The sequence below is a fragment of the Mycteria americana genome, chromosome 5 (assembly GCF_035582795.1).
Source record: "Mycteria americana isolate JAX WOST 10 ecotype Jacksonville Zoo and Gardens chromosome 5, USCA_MyAme_1.0, whole genome shotgun sequence".
NCBI classification, from domain to species: Eukaryota; Metazoa; Chordata; class Aves; order Ciconiiformes; family Ciconiidae; genus Mycteria; species Mycteria americana.
Window position 1 is genome coordinate 3,047,501 of NC_134369.1, and position 26,966 is coordinate 3,074,466.

At 37.4% G+C, this 26,966-nt stretch overlaps 1 protein-coding gene across 4 annotated transcripts in view; it reads left to right on the forward strand.

The window, feature by feature from the left end:
- Positions 1–2,835: 2,835 nt before the first annotated feature.
- Positions 2,836–26,966, forward strand: part of SHANK2 (SH3 and multiple ankyrin repeat domains 2) — a 325,323-nt gene continuing 301,192 nt past the window's right edge. For 3 of the 4 annotated variants that reach the window (XM_075501404.1, XM_075501405.1, XM_075501406.1), the window contains exons 1-8: positions 2,836–3,039; positions 12,533–12,736; positions 14,497–14,568; positions 15,162–15,270; positions 15,540–15,691; positions 16,498–16,665; positions 20,080–20,196; positions 25,145–25,222. In XM_075501404.1, the coding sequence (XP_075357519.1) occupies positions 2,836–3,039; positions 12,533–12,736; positions 14,497–14,568; positions 15,162–15,270; positions 15,540–15,691; positions 16,498–16,665; positions 20,080–20,196; positions 25,145–25,222 (1,104 nt within the window). The remainder of the gene's footprint in view (positions 3,040–12,532; positions 12,737–14,496; positions 14,569–15,161; positions 15,271–15,539; positions 15,692–16,497; positions 16,666–20,079; positions 20,197–25,144; positions 25,223–26,966) is intronic. The other variant, XM_075501407.1, reaches the window with a different exon arrangement.

Sequence of the window (26,966 nt, forward strand, 5' to 3'; positions counted from 1 at the left end):
CTACAGGAGGCAAAGATCTGTTGTGTTTTTAAGAAAATGAAAGAACACATCCCAGACAATCATATCAGCAAAAATTAATCTGTATTTTAGCTACATAACATCCTTTTGAACCAATGAATTGCTAACAAGAATTAGGAACCTGGGATGCTATATTTTCTTCTGGTGTACAAGCCTAGGTAAGCCAGGCAACCTGCCTTACTTTTCCTGATGTAATAGTTTTGGCTGTGGAAAAGTCTTTGGAATATCACTGGGACAAAACTGAAACAGTTCCTAAAAAATAACAACTTCCCTGTGGGAGCTATGACAGCGAGCATCTCTGGTTAACAAATGGTGGTGTCTTCCATTTCCACACGAAAGAGCTAAACAACGAAATTGCCCTAAGGTGTCTGTAGATTTAGGGAGACATGCTTGACCTCTGCTCCATGGCAGGATCTGCCCTACATTGGGACCTGTATGGATTTTGTTTCTCCAGTGGTTAAAGTGTCATGTTTAAAAAAGGCATTTAAATGATCTGCTTCTCCATGGCGCTGGTGGGGCATAGGTTCTGTTCTTTTTGCCACTGCAGATACAGTCTTTCATTATCCTTTCCATGGTTACTTGTGCATTTTTTTTTTTAATCTGTATTCCAGAAAATTAGGTGACTTGTGCCTTATTGATGAGTCTCCAAGGAGTTCTTTGTCCCACTATTTATTAAACTTAAGTGCTTGACACCTGGGAGTTGGTTCTTCAGCTAGTGATTTCCCTTTGTTATTCCATAATGAGATATTTCTGGGTAGTTTTTGCATGAAAATCCACTTGCCAGAACCTTGGGAAGTTTTTTTCCTAATTCAACTCTTCATTTGAATGCTGTATAATTGCAGCTTACTGCTCGCTGTCAGAGGAGTTGAATCCATTGCCCTGGAATATATTGCGCTCTCAAATGGCTTTAGGGAGAGACAAACCGTGTGATGGTCTTAATGGCTTTTTCCTCACACTCACTGGCCTATACCTCTTATGCTCCTAAATACTGTGTATCGACCTACTACATTTTGGCTTCATGTGATTTAGCATTGGTAGATAAATAAGGAAGCCATTGAAATGTTTATGTTTTTTATTGATTTAAGGTGCTTTGGAGAGCAGCATTAATCTACAGTTCAGTGAAGCAGTAAGAAAATGAAATACTCCCTCAAGAGTTTTCTTTTGTAAATAGAGCCTTGCATTAAGCTGCTGTGAACTGGCATGCTTTCAGATTTTTGAATGCGCTGTTTTTGTCTTCATTAGTAATTATAGCTGAGGGTAATAACACTGGAATTGTCCTTCATCAGAAATAACAATGAGACTTGATGATGTGGGTATGTGATGTGCTTTGGAAATGCTTGCCCTTGACCTCAAGCTTTAGGCCTGCCTCGCCACTGCCTGTCCTCTGGTGTAAACACTGGCTCCAACATATGGTCACCTTAAAATGCTAAATTAGAGCGGTAGCCTTTTATGCCTGCTTTGTAATCATTGTGGTGTAAATGACCAGACGGCGAAGAGGAATGAGTAATCTGGTTGTGATATTTAGTTGGCTCAAACTAAATTGTGAAACACGGTGGTAAAAAACGTTCTCGTAGTCCCTGCTGTTGTTTGACTGTATTTACTTTGGGAGATCTGACTGTGAGACCATTATAGAAAACGTGTATTTGGGTATCTCAGTACAGTCACCTGGTATATGAGTGGCCTTGGCAAAGTCAGTTCACCCTTCTGTGCTTTACTTTTGCTTTAATGTCTTTTTTTAATGTGGCCTGACATTGGAATTGGTTGTTCTTTCTCTTATTCTTTTAACTGAGGATTTTTTTTAATTAAAAAGCAGAGAAGTTGTCTTGGGAGGTTTCTCATGGAAAATATGAAAAATAATGTTTACGTTTTTCTGGCCTCTGAAAACTGGAGGAGTATATGGTTACCAAGCACTGCAAAGTTTATGGTGGTCTTTTCAGTTTTTTCCAGTATAATTTTTTTCCCCATTTTTCCATAGAATAATAATTTTCATTTCCTGGAGAAGCTTTTAGTTTGTGGGACAAAAAAAAGTCTTTTGCTGCTGTCGTTGGAAAAATCCAGAAGAAAAATATTTTGCTGTTCTTACTGTGAGACCTCTGAATACAAATGTCCTTACTTTGGAATAAACATTACTTTCATTTCAGCCTAATCTATACCACAGATTAAAAATGTTTCTAAAATCTGCATTGTATGTATAATAGACAGATTTTAGTAGTGTTGATATTTAAGGGTGTTGAATGAGCCACAAACCACAAAGCAGCATCTGCATCTGTCTGGCTCCCTGTGGTATTACATTTTTTGGTTGATTCTGCTATTTGAAAATACTGTCTTTTATTGAAGCCTTACCTGTAGAGTTTCTTGATGTACAGGTTGATGTTAGTTTAGCACCTATATTAATTTCCTGAAATGTCTTTTTACACTGGGAGAAGTAGGCTTCAAAGCCAGATCTAGTTCTAAGTACAGTTTACAACAGTGCTATTTAGCAGAGAACCTGGTAATTATGCTGGGTTTTTCTGGATCCTTTGGGAGATTGGGTGTGCCTGGGAAGAAAGGTCATCTTCCCTTTTATTAGTCTCTTTTCTTCTCCTGTCCTTCTTCCTCTTCTGTAGTAAATTGGTAGCCAGATTTATTTCCATTACACTCTGCCTACCCACATAAATTACAGGAGGAAATAAAAGGAGGATAAAACATATAACTTCATTGTTAAATGCATGTTGCTTCCAAGAAAACAAAACTTGTAGCTGATTCATTTTTAAGACTTTAACTATAACTTATCTTTTTCTCTTTCTCCTTTGTATTTGCAGGATAAAAAACTTGAACATGCCTCGTAGCCCAACATCAAGTGAAGATGAAATGGCACAAAGCTTTTCCGACTATTCTGTTGAATCTGAATCAGACAGCTCCAAAGAAGAAACTATTTATGACACAATTAGAGCAACTGCAGAAAAGCCAAGCAGCAGAATGGAAGACAGTCAGAGCAACACATTAGTGATTCGAATTATAATACCCGATCTGCAGCAAACGGTAAGGCATATTGCATTACAATAAAAAAAAAAAAAAAAGTAAAATTAAATTACTAGCTTTGCTGGCTTGTCTGCAGTAGATCTGTTCTATTTTCTTACACTTTTTTGACATATTACAGAGAAAATTTATGTTGTGTTTTTTTTAATGTCTACATTTTTTACCCCAGTGGTATGTCTGACTGATTGCCTAAACTAAAGGCACCATCCCATCCAAGAGAGTGTATTTAGTATGTTAACTTGATGAAAGCAGTGATCATAAAGCAAAATACCTGTCTGATCTGTATTCAGAGGTGTTTGGGCAGAAGAAAGAGAATTAAGCATCTAAAAATCTCATCAGAAGATGAGGGATGAACCCCCAAATCACATGTTATCTTTGCGAAAGCCTCATGCATATATAACCCCATTGTCTTCTGTAGTTTCTCTTTTCATGAGAGAGTTTGTGATTGACACTAGACTGGAGTCTAGCAGGAGGTCATCAAATTCTCTCTCTCTCTTTACCATATTAGTTGCCTTTCTCTGTCATCCTCCCACAAAAAGATATCCTTGTTAGATAGCTGGTGGCTTTTAGAGCATAAAGATGAGGAAAGAGAAGCACAAATAAATCTTTCCTTCCTCCTTTGCTGCTCTGCCTTTACTGCATGGTGTTGTTTCTCAGACTTCCACCCAGAGAAATCAACACACTCACTTTGGAGGAAGAATAAAGTGTGGCATTGTAAAAACTGTGGAACAGTACAATGACATGAAATCACTATTTTATTCTCTCCCACCTCCTCACCACTCATACTGGAAACATATCAGAGAGGATAAAACAAACCTTTTCTGATTTTCCTAGAGGAGTCATTTGCAAGCTCATGTGTGGACCTATGGCTATATCTCACATCCCTAAGTCTATTGGATGAAAACAGAGACTTCTCAATAAAAGATTTCACCTCTCACATCTTACAGAAAGAATTGAACAGACTTTTCATTTGTTAAAAAATGTCTGATTAATTGAGTAAATGAGAATAAAAGTTTGGGTTTTTTTTAATTAAAAAAAATATCTTGGCTGTTCCTTACGTATTAGAAATCTACAGTCCAAATTCCTCACTCTTTCTCACAAGGAACTACTAAGTTGTGTTTCTTTTGTGGTTGAATGTGTAAAATTCAATGTCTGGAATGTTAGGAGCATAAAGTTGGAAAAGTTTGCTCTTGGAACTTTGTAAGTAAAAGAATCGTTGTCCTCCACAAGTGCTACAATAGAAATAACAACCTCATCCTGAAGAAGGTCTTGAGAATTACTTACTGATTCTATCTAGAACCACAACCTGTCCAAGTTTGTGATTAATTATCTAAATTACCCTGGGCCTCCTTGAATGCCGTTGTCGGGTTTTTCAATTGATGGTAGGCATTAGACTTTTTTCATTTCAAACATGATTATAAAAACACATTCTTTTTATGGATGTGTGCTACATACATCACTCTGTGCTGACATTTAAGATCTACATCATACTGTGCTGCCATTGAAGATCTATCTCAGATGGAATTATTCCTTTCTTTTTAATTAAGTTCATTTTTAGAATGATAGAGATGGCCTGTCTACAGGGTGACAGGGAAGAGCTGTTTTGACAGTGTGGCCTCAGGTGTGGTTGTAGAGCTTTTTTTTTTTTTTTTTTTTTTTTTTTTAAAGCCCAGTCTACACAGTGCTGCAGAAACTCAAAGAAATTTGTGTTGGAGTTGGGAGCGTTATCTCAAATTCTTGTACTTCAAAAAATTCTTTTAGGTCAGGATTGCTGCTGGAATTACAGTACCACTCCTTTAGTTTATATGGTGTGAGATTAAACTCTATGAAGAGGAAGTGGTGTGGGACGCGAGCTGGACAGGAAGGCTTCAGAGGGCAGAGCAGGACTGAGGCCACTGTGAGCCACACATGGGATTTTTATTAAATCTTGGCTGAAGCAGTCATCACCTTGGCTCTTTCATTTCAGTATTGATTGAAATGCTGAAATCCACTGTTGTTGATCTTAATTTAAAAGGATTTTGCCTGTAGTGAAGTCCTCTGTCAAGAGAAGCTCTGACTGGACATGGTTAGGATTTTATTGATGATCCTACCAGCTTGCTATATCTTTGACTGTGTTCAGTGCTTAATGAATAGATCTGGTAAAATGGAAAGATTATCTTTACTTGCTAGGTTTACTCTGCTGTTAAAAATAGAGAGCTGTTAGCCTCCTGAAGCCCTCTTATTTCACTACTCTATTTTTTTAGACCAATAATAAGTTATTTATTGATACTATTGGAACTTCTTCTTTAAAATTCATTTTGTGCAGGAAATGAAATAAACCAAAAAGTATTTTTGGTTTTGTGTTTCATTTGTTCATTTTTATTGCTTTACTTCTTGCAATTTTTTTCCTTTTCAATAAACTCTTAATGAAAAGTAACTCAATTGTTTTAAACAGTTCTATAGCAGATGATCTATTTCTGATTTAATTTATCAGCCCACAAGCTCTTGTACAGAAGAGTGAAATCCGGATTCAGGTTTGCAAACAGGAAGACTGATAGCTTAAATGTAGTGTAGCAAAGTTTGGAGAAGATAATAGTTCATGAGCTGTGTTATAGCTACAAGCCAAATCCAACATACACCCCATTTGCTGTATAATTATAATTAATTTAACATAAGAGGTGTTTAAAATTAGTCTGTTTAATCAAAGGAGCATGAAATGACATCATTTAGTTTTGTGTTTTTATTCTTTATTGTTTTTTAGAAAGTATCATCAAGAATATATTTGTTTAAAGGAAGGCAAGTGTAGGTTTTTAGATAAAACTCAACCCACTGGGAAGCTTTAAACCCCCTAGCTAAACTCACTAGGAATAAGAGTTTGCTCATCTGCAGTGACTGTGGTGTAAACCACCTTTATTTCATTGCACGTATGAGGTAAACACCAGGCATCATAAGTAGGATGTGCTGCTATAGAAAACTTTGTAAATTATCACCCATTGTAGGAAATCTGTCTTGTTGCCCTTTTATTCTCATTTGAAACCTGAAAGGTAATGTAAACTTTGACAAGTTCATACGAACCTCTTATGAAGACTTACTTTTCAGTTCTTATCTCAATTCTTTTTTGTCGTCTTTTCCGTTCAGATGATAATCCAATGTATTGAAACAATAACTTTGTAGAAAGAATAATTTCTTACTGCTTTTGTGCATCATCTGTATTCAAGTAAGTGTCACCCTTGGCACAGGAGGGTGGAGAGTATTTAAATGAGTGACTGAAAGATTTCCTGAGCTCAGTAAAATTACTGAGGGAATGGGGAGCATAGAAAGCCCTCCATATTCACAAACATATGTGCATAGGAGAGTGGGTAAAAAAGCGCTATTATCTGGCATTTAATTTCCTGATTTAATAAGCCAGGAGGCTCAGCTTTAACAGATCCTTTATGGAGGCAGGACACAGGTGTTATCTCTTTTGACCAGAAGCTTATTTGCAGTGCATCCAGCTCAGAGGGCTCTGGCTTGACGAGGACCCCTACTACTTGCTGTTGAGATGGAAATGACATTTACTGACTGGTTCCTCCTCTCTTTGCAATAGTGGTGCAGGGTTTCTTGGCAGCTTAGGCAATATTCAGTTGTTTGCCCTTAACGAGAGGATGCTTCATCCCCAGGGCAGTGCAGTCCAGTGTCACGCTGTCAGCGGCACTGGTTGGTGACAGATCTGCATCTTTCCTCCTTGGTAAGCAAAGTTGGCAGTCAACAGCCCCCAGCAGTTTGCTGCCCAAGGCGACTGCCTACCTTGTGCTTAAAGGCAACCATGTCTGTGCATGGCGCCGAATGTCTTTTGGACATGGAAAACTGGGTGAACTAACGTGTCTGCGCTTTCCTCTATGATGCCTCACGTATCTGACCTCTCCCTGGACCTTTTTGGTCTGAATCCAGGGTAGGTTGTCTTCTACCCACTTCCTTTATCAGCCCATGTAGGAACATATCACAGGTGATTCTGCCTATAACTGGAAGGAGTCTGGTTCTTCTCCAGTAGCTCTGGTCAAGAAAATCTCGTTTGTGTGATATTCTGACGGTAATGTCCCATGTTTTGTGCTTAGAATTGCTCTTTTGCCTAGACTTCAAGAACAGATCTGTCAGCCAGTTGTTTTCAGGAACGCTTTCATCATTTTATTATCAACACATGGTGGTTGTTCCGCTCTTTTGTTTTATCCTATATTTATGCGCTCCCTCTGGGTTATGTTTAAAATCAAAATGCTCAGATTCATATGTTTTATTAAATTCTGATGCTGAGATGGGATTGGGTCTGCTGAAGACTTCTTTGAAATCCTTTCTGTCCATCTGTTTTGCTGCTCCACTTCAGTAATGAGCATTTACTGACTCCCTCCTCCCCTGTTTCTTTTTATATTGGACTTTCCATGCAAAATGTTGTTTGGTAAGCAGCAGTTTGGTAAAGCAACAGCTTAAGTTGTAGCTACTTTTTGGTTTTCTGCTTCTGCTTTGCTTTTTATACTTTTGTATCCTTTCTTTACTTTTTCCAGTATTCATTGGCCTTTAGGATTAAGAATCTTTTCCTTTAGTGCTTTCCTTTCTTAGATAAAACACTTGTTTAGTTTGTGCAATTTTTGTCTTATGAAGGTAGGAACCCAGTTGTCACAACTGCAGCTTGAGGCACATTTTTGCTTAGGATGCCTCCATTTTTACTTGTTTCCAGTCTGTACTGCCATCCACTGCCTCAGAGCTATTCCAGGTTTTCCTTTGCAACTTTTCCCAAGTATTCTTCTGCATCCCGTTTTGTGACTGATTGTTCATTGCTGCTTTCTGTTTATACTTGATCTTCCTTCTTTTTATCTTCAGTTTGACGATGGAAACATTGTGGGTGCTGCTGACATCTGTTCTTATGCCCTTGATCTGGACAGGTGATCTGGCTTGCCAGCTGATGACGGTGTGGCCAGACTGTTTTTTTTGACCTTTCATCTCATGAATTCTATGTTTTCTGAATGCATTTTGATGAAGGAAAGCGGTGCCTCCAAGAATTAAATTGAACACTGAGCATAAATCAGAATGAGTGACTTGCTCCATTTTTTTTCACGATACCCGACTCTCATTTGCATTTTCCACTTTTTGGTTGTCACATCTTTAATATCGACATCTTCTATTGAAAGGAATAACTTGTATTTTGATATTCTGACAATCACATTTTGGAGGCAGCTGTACAAACTGTTTGTCACGGTTCCTCTGTCGCAGCGCAGTTCTGTGTGATTGACAACTTCATGAGTCTGATGAAAAAGATGTGTTGGTTGATAGACTGTGAACGGATAAATGTTATTCCTCAGAGATTCTGTATCATGAACGTTATTCCCATTGAATTAATATCTTCCCTTTAGCTGGAGCGGGTGAGCTATGTTTTTCCCTTGCTTCCAGTCCTTCTGTTGTGCTTAGTGACTTACTCTCACCAGTGTGCAGGAATGCAAGATTATAACTGACCATGTCTCTCATGATCCAAAGAGCTTTAATATCAAAGACACAGGTCTCACATTTCAGCAACCAATGTTGACATGCTGTCTTGCTGCTAGACTTGGATTTTGAGTGGCCTAGTGTGGTTTTGACGGTGTTTTTTAGCCACTCAGGGCTTCTTTTTTGGTTCTTATTTGAAAGAACTGTTGCAATTTTTATAGTGGATGTAGCTTTCCTTCAAGACAAACTATCACACTTTATCTGGTCTTGGGATGCAACAAAAAGGGTGGAAAGAATAGATCCTACATCTGTCAATGCAAAATATCTTTGTTTCATATGTGTTTCTGTAGTTCTTTGCCACTAAACTATCCCTATTTTTTAATTTTTTTTTTTTTTAATAATAAGTCATTGAAGGTTAGAAAAAGTTGTCCAGCTTTTTAAACTCAGCTACTGTCTCATTTCCTTGTGGTCACCACACCATGTGCCTCTAATGAATTCTTATTTATTTCATAACTACAGCAATCTGTGTGTAGATTCTGCTGTGATTCAACTGACTTTTCTCAGCGTAGAAAGTGTGGCAGCAGGTAACGGCTTGTCTACACGATGGAGATGATGACTGTGGTGTGGTCTCTGTCCTGGGAGAGCTGCCAGATGGGCAGAGAAGCAGCACAGGGGAGGTGTTCCAGGGGCAGGCTGATCTAAAATACACCTTATGCAGCATTTGAGTGGTCCTTCTTATCCTCTTGTTCAGCAGCTGCCTCCAAGAGAGTGGTAACAGCCTCCCTCTCTATCCTGCCTGGCTTCATGGGAAGTGTAAATAATCGCTTTTCTTACTAGTTTCACTTATCCGAGCCTGAGAAATTTTGGTAGGAAACAGTTGTTCGGTTATTGATTTGCTTTTTACATCATTGATCTTAATTCATTATAAATTACCACTGGGACCGACGTTTATTAAAATAAGTGCATTTTTGTTTCTTGTGAATCACTAGAAAAGCTAGGGCTGAGAATAAATTAGTTGGTGAAATTACTAGTTTGAAAGTGTTTGCATATTTATTCTGCCGTTGAGGACTCTCTAAAATATTGTAGCTGGTGTGGTAGAAATACAATAGTGGTATAGTTATCAGATAACTCATTTTAAAACAAGCCTTTGAGCTACTGTACAAAAAGGATTCCTCACTGCCGTTTCAGTCCAGTGAAAGTGGTTAAACTATTAGGTCCTGTCCTCATGCGTTATATGAATGTGCCAGTGTCAGACCTGTGGAAAGCAAACTATTTCAGAAGATAAATATTGTGCGTTACTGATGCAATGTGCATAAATACTGTAGAAAGATTTATTTTCCATTGAAATATATTCCGAGAAATTTGAAATTATTTATAATTTTGCCAATTTAGCAAATTTTTGAGAATTAGAAATACACACCATTATCTGCAATATTCACATGCAGTCAAGAACAGATAGAACACAAGAACAGACTGAACAAAACGGAATATGTTGAATTTTCAAGGTGCATTAAAAAAAGCAGACTTAGTTAAACTGCAATCAGAAGTTAGTGTTTTGTATTGTTAAAATCAAAGCAGTGTCATACAAGTCCAAAAATAATTCGTTTCATGTAAGAATTTAATGTAAGAAAGACTTTCCTGGAAAAAAAATACATGTAATTTCAAAATTATCTTTGCTTCTTCCCATTTTAATAGCATTTCTTATAATCTTTCAGGATGTGTGGAGAATCTCAAGTCATTGCATAGTGATAAAGCATGTAGAAGTTAAGCTCATAACATACATTGTAGCTGACAATTTTTAGAGTCGCCGAAAACTGCTGATGTTTGAATCTGAACTTTGTATTTTAGTTTGAATCCATGTAAGAGTCATAGGGCAAGTGAGGTTCAGAGCTGAAGGAACACAGGGATTTAAAACAGATTGTCCTTGCTGCTAAGTCAGTACCTTAACTACCGGGCTGTTCAGGAATGAAAATACTGTTTATAATGTTCTTTCTGTCTCCTTCTCTCCTTCCCTCCACCATTTAAAAACACCCAACTTTTCACAAAACACCTTGAAATGTAAAATACGTGAGGGAAATGAAAACTGCTTCCTAGCCAGCTTTATTTGTAACAAAATCTAATATCTCATTTGATTTCATTTTTATATTTAAGACTTTAAAGGATTAAAGGTATCTGTTATTTCCTAGGCCAAAGCATCACCTGGGCACATTGCAATAAAAGTTTTATCCGTCTTCCCTTACATACCCAGAAATGTCGTAATGTCAGTACTTGAGTCATATCTGAAAAGGTGCAGTTTGTGCAGGAACCGATGAGAGACAAACCAAGTGGTAATTTTTAATAATTCATGCCCAGGAGCAGTGGAGCTGGACAGAGCCCAACGTTCACGAGCCTGCCTTGCTTTCGCGGGCAAACCCTTGGGAGATGCTATCGCAGCGACTTCAGTGGCACTGCTGGTCAGCATCAGTGAACAAGGACATCTCGGTATCAGTGTCTATTGATAGTCCTCGTAGCTGACGATTAATTCACAGAAACAGAGCCAAACTCCTCAACTTCAGTATGCTGTGATATTCAAAACCAGCTAGTCATCTCTGCTCTGATGAAGTGAATATATACGGAGGACTGGTTGACTGTAGTGTTTGCTCAGTTAAAAACAGTTGTAAATTGAAAATCCTTTGTGTCCTGGTTGTACATTTTACTGTTGAAAATATTTGCCACGTAACATTGGAATACTCAAGAAGACTCTGTGAACATATAAAATACTGTGACTTCTGCCTTTGAATTTGCTTTTCAAAATTCAGAATAGAAATATTCAAATGAATTTGTTATTTGATTTGTGTATATGGGATCAGAGATTACTTTCAGATGTATGCAGACCTCGCCAGGATAAATATATTTAGTTCTAAAAGATAAACTGCAACCATTTTCTTATGGATGGCCTCAGGACTTTAAAAAGATGCCAGCAGATACTGCAGAGGTGAGCACTGCAGAAGCAGCTGTGGATAAAGTTAAAGGAAGCACTTCACTCTCTTCATAAAACATCAGTCTTATTTTTACTTGCTCTTCTGTTCTCTTATCTCTATGTACAATTATAATACAAAGGGTAGCAGAGGTCTTCAGAAAAGGCCTGAAGAGCTGTTACTGACATTATTACTGTAGCCAGAATTACAGCTACGCTCATGGAAATGTACTGATTAAAGAAGATATGTCTGTTAAAATTTTTCTTTGGCCCACGTGCAATCCCTGCATCCTGTGTTGCATCATGAGGGGATGGGGATGTCCGTGGAGTGGGCAAAGAAGGGACTCCTGTGCTGTAGCTCTGCCGTGGCAGCTTGGGGTACAAGCTCTTCTCATGGCCAGTATGGAGTGAGTCAGCAGCACCTTACGTTCATAATGCACATCAGAGGCAACAAATTGGTTTCTAGGTATTGCCATCTGCTGGTAGCTCGTAGCCAATGACTGCACCATAAGCTACAACTGCAAAATTCCTAAATTTTTAAAATTTGTAAATTCCAACTCAGTAAGAAGCAGAGAACTGGAAAGGAGTTTCAAGGTTTTCAAGTCCACTGCTGCTTCATGTCATATAGTTCCTCCCATAAACTTAGCCTAAGATAAATGCAGCTTAAAATGAATTAGAATGATAAATGCAGCTTAAAATGAATTAGAATTCTTTCCTGAATGCCATTTTTTTTGTGCAATTGTTGTGGATCAGACTGATTGTCAGAACCGCCTAGAATCAAGTGGATGGTTAAACATCTTGTAACATCCCTTTCACTTGGCTTTTCGAATAGGTTTGCCCTGAAGGTGTTCTTTCTCTGAAGAAGGATATGGTCTCTGATGTTTGTGGAAGGACTTGAAACGTCCTGTGTTTTCACAGTACTTGTGCATTAGTTATTATAGAGGAATGTGCATCTGAAATATAATTCTGTTGATGTATTTTTTGTCATGGAATTTGTAGGTTTACTGTGTATGTTTGTATATATTTATGACATTTGTAAATTTTAGAATGTAAGATATTGTTTAAATGTGTTTTCATTAATTAGACTTTTTAAATAATTTCTCTTTGCAGAAATGCATTAGATTTAACCCAGAAGCTTCAGTGTGGGTTGCAAAGCAACGAATTTTGTGCACTTTGAATCAGAGTTTGAAAGATGTCCTGAATTATGGACTGTTCCAGCCTGCAAGCAATGGTAGAGATGGGAAGTTTTTGGATGAGGAACGACTTCTTAGGGAATACCCACAGCCAGTGAATAAAGGAGTTCCTTCACTGGAGGTATTTTTAGATCTAATACTGAAACATTTGTATTCTGATACAAATTACACGATAAGCTGTATTTGAGGTTTCTACATATATCTGAATTGGGAAATAGGGATCAGCAAGTCTGAACTTGAACCCTTGCTCACAGAAGTGCTGGTGTTCAGTTGCTTGGTGGAGCTGTTCCATGTGTTATCCCCGAAAGGCTGCAAAGAATCCGTCCCTCTGGGAAATTTGATTTTGGAGTCTTCCTCTGCTGAGGACCCAGGAGATGTATCTTACTCTGTGATTTAATAAAGAAATCTAAGGTTCTGGATTAAGCTTTTGGGTCTCTGATTAGGTTTGCAATAGTAGGGTAGCAGTTGCTGAATAACCATCCTGTGCTTTCTCCCAAAGAGAGGGTCTGTCTTTCTCAGTGAAGCCTTTTTTTTTTAATTCCCTCCCCCCCCATCTAGTTCCCTCTGTGCCCTCCTTCAGAGTGCACAGATTTCCTCTGGCTGTCTCCTAGAAAAGCAGTAAGGGAAGAGAGAGTGTGTACGTGTGATGCAGTCACACGTAGACACTGGAATTTCCCCCCTCCGTTGCTCGTGCAGAGGCTATGCAGCTGGGGGATAAACTGGGCAGAACTATTATGGCACTGGGCGAACATGGAGCAGAGCCAGATCACACTGAAACACGGTATAGCAGGAAACTGGGGCATGAAAGGAGTATTTAATTAATTTTGGTATTGCTTGTATGGTGGTACATCAACCACTAATAATCTGCAGTTAATAGACTTACTCCGCTATAACACAAATCCAAGAAAAAAGAACCAGGGTCCAGAGAAGCTTTCAAGTTCTAGCTTTTCTAGCAGTTTATTTCAGAGATTCAATCACTGCTGTCCATATTATAGCCATAAGCAGACTGAATAACCACTTTATTTTTTTCTGTCATGTTCTGTTTAATGAGTGTTCACTATTTGCAAAATTCTTCTTGCTGCAGCTAAAGGATTGCAATTCAGGGGTTAACAGTGGTCTTGTGAAAAGCTGGTATTAAAGCCTCATTCCATACAGTCTCCTTGCCCAACAGATGTGCTGCATTCTTTGAATTCTGCGTAGTACGATTAGATAATAGTAAATTATAACTATGTAAACCGCATGATTTTTGCCAGAGATCTTGCTACTCTGGCCATAGAGTAGCAAACTGTTCAGGCTAAAATGTGAGTGAGTTTTAGCCAAAAAAAGAGGCAATCCTCTGAACCTCATTCACAGGACCAGTCCTGTTGAACATCAGGAGAACTATTCCCATGTATAAGTTCTGCCTATGCTGATTAAGGGATTTTTCCTTTTTTTTTTTTTTTTTTACATTTCAGAAATGCTAAGCTGATATATTGAAATATGTATTTTTTTATTTAACATGCCTTCCCAGTTCTTCTTTCTGCCTGAGACTATAAATGAAAGTGCACAGATACCCTTAGGGAAAAGCTCTTTTCACTGTAATTCTTGCTTATTTATGTAGATTCTAGAGGCCGATCTCATTTCCCATACACCTCCACTGATTTCAGTATATTTATACAAGATATGAATTTTGCTTACATGAACTGTAAAGCTATGATGCCACTGTGTTAAGCAGAGTGCTGATTATTGGTGAATATTCAAAATGAAATACTAAGCCTTTTTAGAATTTTGCCTAAATCTATATCATCGTGTATAATACTTTCTGGTACGGTCAGAAAATTATACAATGAGTTTTTAAGCAAAATAGGACATTTTAAATGTATTCTTTTTTTCCTCCCTCAGTTTCGATACAAGAAAAGAGTGTACAAACAGTTCAATCTTGACGAAAAACAGCTGGCCAAGCTTCATACGAAGGTATGCCCAATTTACTGCAGAAGTTAGCAATTGCTGACTTAGCAAAGCAACGTGTCTGAGAAACTGGAAATAAGTACGAGTTCATTACCACCTGGGCCAATTGCTGAACAGCAAGCAGTATGTGCTTCCAGCACCAACAGCAAAGTGTGAATTGTGATCTGGGAATTTCTCTCATAGAAAAATTCCCGTGATTGACTCTTCCATATGTATACAAGTAATTTTAAATCAACCTGACTTTGTAAATGCAATGTGCTTTCAGCATGCTGCAAAAATGCCGATCTATGTCTTTAGACTCATTTGAAGGTCAGAATAATAATAATGATCACTATACACCATCCTAATTTCTTACTGAATGAATCTTTCAGTCATTTTTTCCTTAAAACTATGAAAACCAGAATCTTTGTTTGACTTTTGAACATTATAAACCGTAGGGTTTATGCTCTCAGTATAAAGTCAGGTTCTCCAGGAATGTGAATTAGCTACTGTTCAATGATGTCAATGGATATTGACATCAATTGACAGAATATTTCACTTTTAGTCAAAATTTTCTTTTTAAAATTAGAGGATGATTTATTTGTCACTTCTTGTTTCAGGCTAATTTGAGGAAATTTATGGATCACGTCCACCATCTCTCAGTGGAAAAAATCACAAAGATGTTGGACCGAGGACTGGACCCAAACTATCATGACCTAGAAAGTGGAGGTCAGAACAATAAAACTAGCAGCATAAAGTAGTACCTTGGGTTTGTTCAACCTAAATTGATTAACAGGCTGAATCTCACACATTTTCTGTTGCCTTCATAACTCTAGGCTAATGGATTTTGTCTGTATGGTTTTGCTGTCCAGAGGAGAAAATAGATAATTTATGATTGTCGTTGAGCAACATTTTTAACTTACCATTTTTAAAGCAAGTGTCCTTTATTTTATAAATTTGCTCATCTTTTTTCAAGTACGTGTTGTTCTCTTCTTTAGAAACACCCCTAACTTTGGCAGTTCAGCTTGACAATACAGTAGAGGTGATAAAAGCACTGAAAAATGGAGGAGCACATTTGGACTTCAGAGCCAAAGATGGAATGACAGCTCTGCACAAAGCAGCCAGAGCCAAGAACCAAGTAACCCTCAAGGTAAATGCTTTCAGTAGCAAATTATACATTATTTTATAGATTAAAAAAATAAAAAAGGAGAAAGTTTTCAGTTAATTACTGTATTGTCCTCAGTGGATCCTTTAATATGTGCTTGTTCTAGTGCTTTCTTGTGGCTTTCAGATCTTAGGATTTGCTTTCAATAAAGGGCCTTTTAATTTCTGGGGTTTTTTTGTAGGAAGAAAAAGTGGTGAAATTTAATCTTATTCATTGATAGATTGGGAAAGATCTGTCTGAAGAAATATGAATAGTGTTATTGTTGCTTATCTCTTTGAAAGCAAATGCCAGTGGCATGGATTACACATTATATCTTAACACAGTCTCTTCTGTTTTCTTTTGTATTTTAACAGGTATTCTTAAATCACCTTGACATTCTAGATTAAGTCTTATGTTTATGGCTTTTTCTTATTTCCTTTTGACAGATATTCAAATTGCATGACATTTTTGATAAAGCATCTTGTAACTGAAGAGGTGAATGTGTTGCAAAGGCGATGCGGCATTTTCGGAACTGAGATTTCTGAACTTAATGAGAGGATGTGAATTGGACGCTGCCACTCATCCTTTCCTTGCTATCCCTGTAGATTCCTTTAGATCCTAATTCTTCCGAGGTCATTTCTTGCTTAACTTACGCTATGCCTCAGCCCATTCTGTCAGCTTATAAAGAAGTGAGCAAAAAATATATGTTACGGCAAATATTGACCTAGTAAATACTTTTTCAGGTAGAAAAGTCCCTTTATAGCTAGAAGTCCCTCCAAAATACATTTTTCACAGTTTGTGATTGCTTTCAGACCCTTTTAGAGCTTGGAGCATCTCCTAACTACAAAGACAGCTGTGGCCTGACACCACTGTACCACACTGCTGTTGTGGGAGGGGATCCTTACTGCTGTGAACTGTTACTTCACGAACATGCTACAGTCAGTTGCAAAGATGAAAATGGATGGCAAGAAATTCATCAGGTAGGAAAGATTACTTTTTGTTTGGAGTTGAAGTTGCCTGAAGAAACGTGCCATGTATGTGCTGTGGTTAAACGCTGTTCTGAAGGCTGTTTGGATATGTTTAGTCCGTGCACATACAAGTATGGAATTTCTTCCTTTTTCTATTTGCTTATTACTTTGCATCCTGCTGTGGTGAATTAGAAGTGGAAAATGTTCCAGTGGAGTTCTGTAACTTTGAAATCCTATGGTCGTTGTGGATTTTGCTGCAGAAATTGCACTAGTGATATTTATGTAATGGACTCTTGGAAGTTTAGCATCCTATTAGTGGCACTTCAGTAAAAAAGTATAACTCGATCTTTTTGTTAGATGCTGTTTTAGTCTCCTTGGTAATGCTTCTTGTGTGTTTGTCAGAGGTACTTTCTCCTTTTTTCTCTGGTGAACTTTACAGGAAGGTTTGGATTCAGGATCCTGCTGCTAGGATCCTTTGGTATGTTGCACTGAAGGATGTGAAACTCTTACAAACTCACAGTTTGAGTCAGTTTTCATTCCCTGCATGAGTGGAAACTGGGATTCTAATAATGATTTTTCTTTTGCTCTTTGTACATGGGTTTTCCTTTCCTCTCTTACACATTCAGTGTGTGGATAAAGGTGGTAGCATGCTCTGTAAAGAAAAATTGTTTTAAAATAGTAATCTTTTGAGGTTCATGGTGCTCATGGTACCTTGAGCCAGCTATGGTGCCAGAATTCATCAGGCGCTGGCACATCTTGGTCAGCTTCACCATAGCTATTGGAAAGGTAGACCTCCTTCCTCACCAAAGACCTGAACTGTACCTCTTAAAAAGACCTATAATGTTTGATAAGGCATTTTCTGAAAAAACTTTTTCTTTGAACTCTCTTATCTTGTCTTCTCCAGAAACATCTGAATATTATGCAACAGTTGTGTAAAAATGCTTTATTAATTTCTCTTTGCATAGCGATAAACTCAGTAATTTACAAAGTTTAAAGATTCTAGCAGTCCTAATATCATTGCAACTATTTTATGCCTTTCCTCTGCATGGATGAGTTTGAGTAATCATAAAAAACGGCGCTGATTTGGTATGATCAGATAAATAAAGATACGAGTAATCAACCTTACAGGCCTGCTTAGGTCATCTGGGCTCACTTTCTTTTCTGTGCACTAAACTTTTTAGTACACAACTTCTTTTCTTCTTTTCTTTGAAAGAAATGGGAGATAACTTTGGTATCCAGGTTTGGGCAGGGATCTGTGGTTTTCACTGTGTAAGTGTGTTCAGATCGAGGTGGTTTGGATCCATCTCTAGTAGGAAAATAAGGATTAATTTACTACCATTGTTTCTGAGGATGTGGAGGAAAGGGATTGTATAGATCAAAGTATTACCCCACCCTGGACTCCTTGAAAATATAGAGAAAAATTCCCTATTTTGAAAATGCAACCTTATACACATACAGTTATTATTTCTTGTAATGAAACAGAGCTTTCCAAACCCATTGTATTGGTTGTAATCCTAAATAAATCAATGTTTACATCTGGATTACTGGCAATCTGTTTTCAGTAATCAATAATACAAGCATTCCTCAGCGAATTAAGAAAGATGGTGATGCGATATACAAACCCATATGTTGTTGTCTGTGTGAAGAAGGCAAAGTTACCTCGCATGGCAAGGAAATAATTGGTAACAAGTATATTTTTCATTTTGCTAACACAATCTTTAACTGTAGAAGTCAAGCCTCTGGGTTACCCTTATAGTAAAGGGGAAAAGGTAAGGTGGCGGTTCATGCTGTGCTAGGATAGTAACAAAAAGGATATCCTCTGGACATACCCGTCTTTCTCCGTTGACCGTACCGGAGAGCCCCGATGAGTGGTTTGGACAGCTCACCTACCACGCAGACCCCTAGAACAAGGGGAAATGCATCTCCCCTGTGTTAGTTGTCTTCCAGCGCCTTCACATAAGCTTTATTGTCAGATTGGCAAAGAGATAAGAAGTCAGAGTAAGCGTTATTGTCAGATTGGCAAAGAGGAGGCAAATCCCACTCTAGCAAAGGAAGCAAAGTGGAGAAAGGGCCTGGTTTTAGTCCAGTTTCTTGTAGTAAGAATAGAAAGTTGGGATTAGTTCTTGTATTTTAGGAGTTATTTTAATAATTACATCTGCACATTCATACCTAGATGTTGAGTGACTTTTAGAGACCAGACAGAATTGGTAATTTATAGCTAATTAATTTGCTCTAATCTCTCGCACAATAACGGTTTGGCACTGTTTCTTCCTTTGCTTGTTGTTGGATGCTTGCTTTCTGTTGTCTAGCTTTAAAATGTTCCTGTTCTAATAACAGCTAGCGTAATGTCTCCATTAGCTTGGCAAATAATTTGTAAATGAATAAACTATTTAATAAACACTGGTTTTTCCCTTTCTGTGTGTTGAAAATGGAGGAAGAAAAGATGTAATGGTTAGGATACTAGACTGGGATTTGGCATGTGTCACAGATTTAATTTGTGTATTGAGCAGTACACTTAATTTTTCTGATCCAAGTTGCAACACGTGTAGGTTTGTAATTCCCACTGAAGTCAGTAGTAATTAGGTACCTAAGACAGAGTGAATGGCTTTGTATACCTGTATCTCTCAGCTTAAATTCCATATTATTATTCAGAAATGACACTGATCTGAGATGATATGAAATTAAAAACATTACAAATTGGGAGGTGCTCAGTTGGTGTGCCATAGAGAAGATGGTAGTCAAGTAAATGAGACTGATGAATGGAAACACTGTGATTTTTCTCAAACTTATTTGCTAATCAGGAAAGTTTCAAATTTCGCTGGAGTCTTGTTCACAGAGGTTTATTTCCAAGTGTTCAGGCTCTAACATTTTATTTGTGTGACTGATAAAATAACTCTTGAAGATTTTCCCTCTTTTGGATCAGTGCCCTGTGTATACTGTGCGTCTACTTGACATCACAGAATCAAGAACGTTATTACTTGAATTTTGGCCAGATTTCCCCAAACTGTTTTCACACCTTAAAGGCAAACTTTAGAAATCTGATCATCTTCAGTGCCATCTAGTGGGCAACATTCCGAAGACTACCAGGAAAAAACCCCTATCTTCTGTTAGTCTGCTTGTCACATTTGACAGTTATGAATATTCGTGGATAAAAAGTGTCAAACTTTGTATTTTCTTGATACCTTAAATTGCCGTTCCTCAAATAAGCAGATGCTTAAACTTATGCACAGAGTCGCTGTACCTGAAGTGCACACACTGGCGTTTACGGGCAGGTAGGCACATCTGGGTGTTAGTCCTCTCATTCAGTCCAGGGTGGTTCTAAAAATTAGACCCTAAGTGAAATAGCATCTTCTCTGCTAAAAAACTTTACCTGGAATGCTTGTCTAGATTATATAACAACCAAAATATGAATGCGTCTCTTTACAGGCTTGCCGGTATGGACACGTCCAACATCTAGAGCACCTCCTCTTTTACGGCGCTGATATGTGTGCGCAGAACGCCTCGGGAAACACAGCGCTGCACATCTGTGCCCTGTACAACCAGGTGAGCTGGCACACGGCTCCTCTGCCGGCACACCCAGCACCGCAGGCTCATACTGTCCTCCTTCCATGACATAAAGGTCCCTGGCGGGAGCCGAGGGGTGCCTGGGGTCCCGTCTGGGCTAAGTGGGGAGAGATATCTTGCTTCGGGAGAAAATGGGTCTGGGGAGCCCAGTCCTGTGGAGACTGGAAACCAGTACTGTAAGAGAATGACCTGTAGCCAGGATAAAAAGGCATAATTGAGGTACAAATGCTAAATCTTTCATGTCCATCCACAGAAACAGAGGCTTGAAAAGAGAGTTTTCTGTTGAAGCAGTTTACTGGTTTGGTGTTAGGTTTTCTGAGATGCAGTTTCCTCCCTTTTAATAAATGAATTTTGGGATAAATTTCCCATTATTATTGATCTATAGAGGCAAGTTACACTGAAGAAGAGCATAGCTCATAATTTTTCATTTGATTTATTTAATATGCAATGAAGTGTTACAGTTTTTAAACCGAGGTCTTCGAAACTAGAAAAAACATAATTAAAAGCTATATTATTGGTATTTTATTCACTGATTACAAACAGGGCTGCTCATTGTAACTAGCAAGAGTATACATATTAATTAGAAAAGAAAACACCACCATATACTACCGACTTATATATTTTTTTTTTAGTATCATATCTAAATATTTGTTTCCTATTCAGAATTTATTGCTGTTTTGCTGGAACTTAAATTAGAATTAAATAAAAAATACTTGGAAAATACTGTGGAAATGTATCTGTAGATTATACAGAAGTTATAGGATTCTCTGCTGTTTACAACTTGTGTAGTCATTTACAAATAATAGAACCATTTGATTTGATAGCATTTTATACTCTCTTTGCATGGATGGGATGGGGAGGGAATGAGTTTTACAACTATGTTAAAACATAGCATATATAATGTTACATTGAATTAGGAAAACACACATCATGAGATGTGGCTGTAACTAGTGAAACGTCTGTTAAAGCATCTGCTTCTTAATTAATTACCATCTTAGGGTTTTTTTCAAAAGTCTTGTCAAGACAGATTCCTCATTTAGACAATTAGATCTAAAATACCATCAACTTTTTAAAAAATAGAATTTTGGGAATAATTTGACATTTTTCAAGACTGTTGACTTGATGTGCCTGTCATAATTGATATCAATTTATTAAGAGTCTAGCCATACAGATTCCCTGTTAATGCTGATTATTTGAAGTACGCAGCAAATCAGTGGGAGCAGTACCTCTATGGATTGCTTCTTGCTCACTGTCTACCAAGCGTCTTCAACAGGCTGTCAAGTACCTACATCAACTAGTTTAAGGTTAGCAATTGTTTCTTTGCTCAGCTTGGACGGCTTCTTGCGACTGTAGGCATACAAAGCTTTTGCCAGTTGGCACTTGTTAAAATTCCTAGAAAATTTTGCAGAGAAATGAAATTCACCTTCATCTCAACAAAAAGTTTGCATTTAGGCTTCACATCAAGAGATTAACATGTGTAACTATAAGCACTTCTGTTGGGGAAAAAAGTATTTTAAAATATTCACTATAACCTCATTTACTTCACTTTTCCTGAGTAAGAATTTTGAAGCCAGGACCATAATGCGCATATAAACTTACAAAAAAAACAGAGATGAGTTCATGTTTTTAACCATTTTATTGCAGTGTTTTCATGACTATAGTTGTTTACAAGATCATATACTTTTAGCAAAGGTTATGCAGTATGATGCTGAAATTAGAATAATCCTGTAGAATGACAGTATTTGTCATGTAGACGTGTGTTTTTCTCCTGACCTTAGTGGAAAAAATTATTCTGTAGAAGACTTAGAGACTCTAATTGAAACTGCATCTATAAATTTGCAAGTATTTTCATAGTCATTGAGCTTGGCTTTGTGAATGGAAGTTTAACATCTTGTGACTACACTGTCATGCTTCTGTTTGCCTTAATCAGGTATATGTGAAAATAAAAAGTTTTTCTCAGGGTGCTGTGAACAGTAACCTGTGCTGATTTTTTGCAGTGTCCCTTTTATTGAAAGTTGTTATTAGCTAATGTGGAAGGAACGGTGTTGGCCTTTTCTGGATGGAGAGGATGGGAAGGACAGCAGTATCCTTTTACCTCTTGATTCCTGTAGATGGAGTCGTTACCCATTTGATTTTTCCCTTCCAGTCTTCCCTGGGGAATTTTCTTGAGATACTTTCTGAAGTTGGTAATTCTGTTTTCCTGAGTGTCAGCTAAGTGCAGATCTGAATAAACTCTTGGTTTTTAAAGTTATTTCGTGGCCATCCAGTAACTGAATAAAATTTAGACAGATCTTATGCCTCTGTATTTTGCAAATAACAACGCTGGGATGAAGTCTGCCTTTTTTCAGTCAGTGGATAGCATTCTATATGAAAACTGTTTAGTATTAAGTCAGGTAATTAGCTCTCAGACAACAAATTGAATCTAATCTGCTGACAAGCCCACACTTCTCTGTGCAATTCTTTTTAATCTTATGAAGTCTAAAAAGCTACAGCATATTCAGTTTATGTATGGTGTAATGAATGAACAATACTAAGCTCTCAATATCAGAAGTTACTAGGCTGTCAGAGCTAAAGTATGTGCAAACAGGAGTTATGGCATTCCTAGACGGCACCTTACAATGGAGAGCTCTAAAATATAGAATTTCCATTGAATTAAAGGAAAAATAATCAAAATCATTTCTGGTGGTGACCTTTTTGCTTATTCTCCGCTAGTTTATTCCCCTTAATAGTGGAAGGATGGAGACGAGACAAAAGGGAGAGAAGATGAAGCTAAGAATGCTTCTGTTTGTTTTAAAAGAATAAACAACTGCAGTACTTCATCCAAAAGAAGATTTCCTGAAAATTCTTATGTTGAACAACTCTGACCACTTTTGTCAAAACTTTTCTTATGAAAACCATTTAATAAATAAATCACTTTGCATGTTTTTTGTTACACTGCAGACAGCTTAGTTAAATTTGTAAAACATGTAGAGTTTTTAAACATGTAATTCTTTTGCTTTTGTAGTGTTGAATGATTTGTTCTGATAAACAAATGATAATCAGCCAATAAATACAGTATGTTTCTTAATATCGTTATTTATATCCTCAAGTTCATGATCAAAATTGGGCATTTTAATGCTAAAGGGTTCTACTAGCATTTCCAGTATGTTTACTGAGCAGTACCTGGTGGAATAGTGGAATAGTTGTTATTAGGGGAATATAATATAGTGTGCAAACCTAGAATCATTTAGGAGTCAGTCCAAAAGGAATTCTTGGAAAAGTAACCCTGAAAAGAACATTTTTTTTTTTTTTTTTTTCACCTGGAGGTCTTCATATAGATCACAGCACGTTTACTTCTTTTGGATGATTGCTAATACAGAACACAGAAAAATGAAACCTTTTGACATTTTACACTTTGCTCTTGGTGGTCTTATGATTAGAGATACAGAGAACACACCCTAATGTGTGGATTTCAGTGCCAGCAAATGAGACTATCTCAATGAATTATATATCATTAAAAACCTACCCTCTATGAGATGATTGCTAGTATACCTTCTTGAGATATGATCCATTCTGTTCTTTCAGTCTGTTATATAAAATAGAAAGTGTGGGAACAAAAGGATATCTTTTTGGAGTACTGAATCTTGGTGAAAGGGTAGGATAGCCTCCTCCCTAGATATATTTGGGACAACCCTGTGATGGAGAGATAAGGAGAGGTAAGGAGACTTAATGGGATCAAGAATCTGGCATAATAAATTAGAAACCACAATGACAAAAAGTATTTTAAATCCATAATTTCTGCGCATTCACTTGTGACTCAGAATCTAGTAAATAAGCTTCATTTCTGTCACTAAAATAGCTAAATTATATGATTATTTTCTCTGGCTGCAAAGTTACTGTTAAAAGTGAAAGGTAGCACATTGAAATACCTCATTAAGTAGAACTTGATAACACAACGTGACAAGAAATCTGGAAAGCACAACAAGATTAATAGAAATATTTATGATGAGGAAACATAAAAACATTTTGAAATGTGAACTGGTTTGCATAAGGTCCTAAGATGAACGTAAAAGGTGACAGGTGGGAAATATAGCCTATATATGGATCATCAAAAGTCTGGTATTCTGAGAACCGTGCCAGAACCGCAGAGGATTTCTAGCGGGTTATGGTCAGTCATATTTTACAGCAGCGCAGAGTAGCGACTTAAGTAATACGCTGAATCGGTCCAAAAAAGTTGTTTTTAAGGGATTTCGTTTGCAGATTTCCTCAGCTCAGAGAGCCTGAAGCTATACTTTTCTCTCGTTAGAAGGGCTGTATTGGGTTTGCGCTGTAACTGTTAGTATTTTTTAGGGGAAAAAAGAGAAGGTAAAACTGGTCAGTGCGGTGTGTATAGCCAGACCAAATAATTTCAGGTATATTAAAAAAATAATCGTACATTAAATGTTTAAAATTGAAGATAGGCTGAAAAAAACAAAATAAGTGCATGCAAGTGGTAGAACTGCTTTGTTTAATTTTTAGCAGTAGGGGAGGATATCATTCATCCCAGGTACTGTTTACTGTACTGTGAACAGTACTGTTTTCCCTACAAAATAGGCAAAAACCATATGAGAGTCAAATTTCATTTTGAACTAACGCATTTTCTGGAAAATCTGATTTGTCAAGTATGGAGTTTCCACAGTATGGCTTCTTAAAAATTTGATAAGTTGTTTACCTCTACATTTTTTTTACACTTGCGTATTTTTTCTACTCTAACACACTGCAAAAGCACCTAAAGCCTTGTCATATTTAAGGTACTATTGGAATAACTTAATTTCCCAGATTATTTATTTATTTTGTTTACCTCTTATCTAAGGAAACATATACCAAACAGCAACACATCTCACAGCCACAATGCCTCTTTAGTAACTAAAGACCCTTATTAACAAGTTTCCTCTTCTATCATTTTCAGGAGAGCTGTGCAAGGGTGCTGCTGTTCCGGGGAGCCAACAAGGAGATTAAGAATTACAACAGCCAGTCTCCATTTCAGGTAAAAAAGAAATACCCGTTCCCCCTGCCCCCCAGAATTATTTGCAAGAAAATCTCACGTGAACTTGGTTTTGTGGAGAAGTTACTCTGCACAAGGTTGAAAATGGCTGTAGAGTACGATAACTATCATTTTGGAAACTGTGGCTTTTGTGTAATGCAATAAGTGAAGATGTCCTAGAATAATCAGGAATGAGAGAAAAACACAGTCACTCTTAGCTGTTCTGGCAACACTGTCAATGAGTTTGAGAATTATATGAGCTGTCGATGACAAAACATGAAATCATTGGTGTTCTGTGGTCGGATGTGCCTTGCTTTGTGATTATCTCCAGTCCCGTGTAGGAGAGATCCAAGGAGTGACTGGGCAACTAAGCTTTGCTTGGCCCCTATTGACTTAGCCAGAAAGAAGCTCTTCCTTCCTTGGATGTGAGGCCAAAGAGCTGGGCTAAGTTTCAGGGATGGGGTTGATTTAATGCACTGTCAGTGGTAAAAGTTGAAGCTGTCATCTATGTCTCCAAAAGAAAACGAAGTCTTTCTTTGGGTTAGTCAAAATTGACTAGATGTTTTTTTCACCATCTTCTTATATTAAAGTACTTTCAGAAAGCTTAATTAAAAATCCAAATGGAAGGAAATTGTTTGTCCAAAGGGTTGTCAGGTATGCCTGACAACCTTAAGCCCTTATTTCTGAAGCAGTCTTAATTAGCCTGGATTTCAGAGAAACAGTCATAGTGCAAACTGACGTGAGAAATAGGGATGAAAGCTGTAATGTTTTAAGAAAAAGGAACAGAAAGGTTTTTTTCAAGTTACAGAAAATAGTGCTGCTGGAAGAACGGTGGCACAGTACCATTAAAAGGAACTGTCCTGTAGTGAAACATGAGGGGGCTATTTCCCCAAACCAAGTAGTCTTTCAACCAGAAGAAATCCTGATTTACCTTTGCTTGTTGTGTCTTTCCCATTACATCCTCAACCCACTTTGGATAACACTGGCATAGAATTCAAAGAAAACTGCCTTTTCTCTCATGCTTTGAAATAGTTGGAATATTAACTATGTCCATGTGGGTCTCCGAGTTGGGTCCTCAAAGTTTATGTGTAGATAACACCTCTGAGTTTCAGGCTTTAAAAAAAAAAACTCAGCCAAATATTTCTATATCAGTTTAATTATCTCCATATTTTGAAGGTTTTCTGGATGTAAGTTGTGTATCTCAAGAGCTTAAGAGTTCTGCCTGCAAATCCCAGCCAGATCATTGTTTACTTTTGGGACCATTTTCCCAAAATTGAGGAAACAGTGCATTAATAATTTAATTTTAGGCTCCATTTTCAGGCTGCTGGTAGTTTGCCATCTAAATATATGCTAAGCACAAATTCACTAAGTACTAGATAATAGTTATCACTGCAACTTAGAATTATGGACTGATTAAAAAATGGAATAAGAGAAAAACCCTAATTATTGGAGGGTTGGGTTCCAGTGTCATCTCTTTACTTTGAGAGATTAGATTATTTTATTACTTTATGTCTTTGAGATTAACTTTTCTTTTTGTTTCAAGATTTATGCGGGGAGGGTAAATGGCAAGTAGAATAGTTTCCATTTGTCTTCCTCTTTGTGCTGACTGCTGCAACATTCTTGTTCTTCCTCTTAGAACAGAAAAATACAGGGGAAAAAGGCAGAAAAGAAAGTATTTGTAAAAGCTAGTGCTGATAGTTGTAGGGCTTCAAGAAGTGAAGGATGACTAGCCAAAACTAAATAAAAT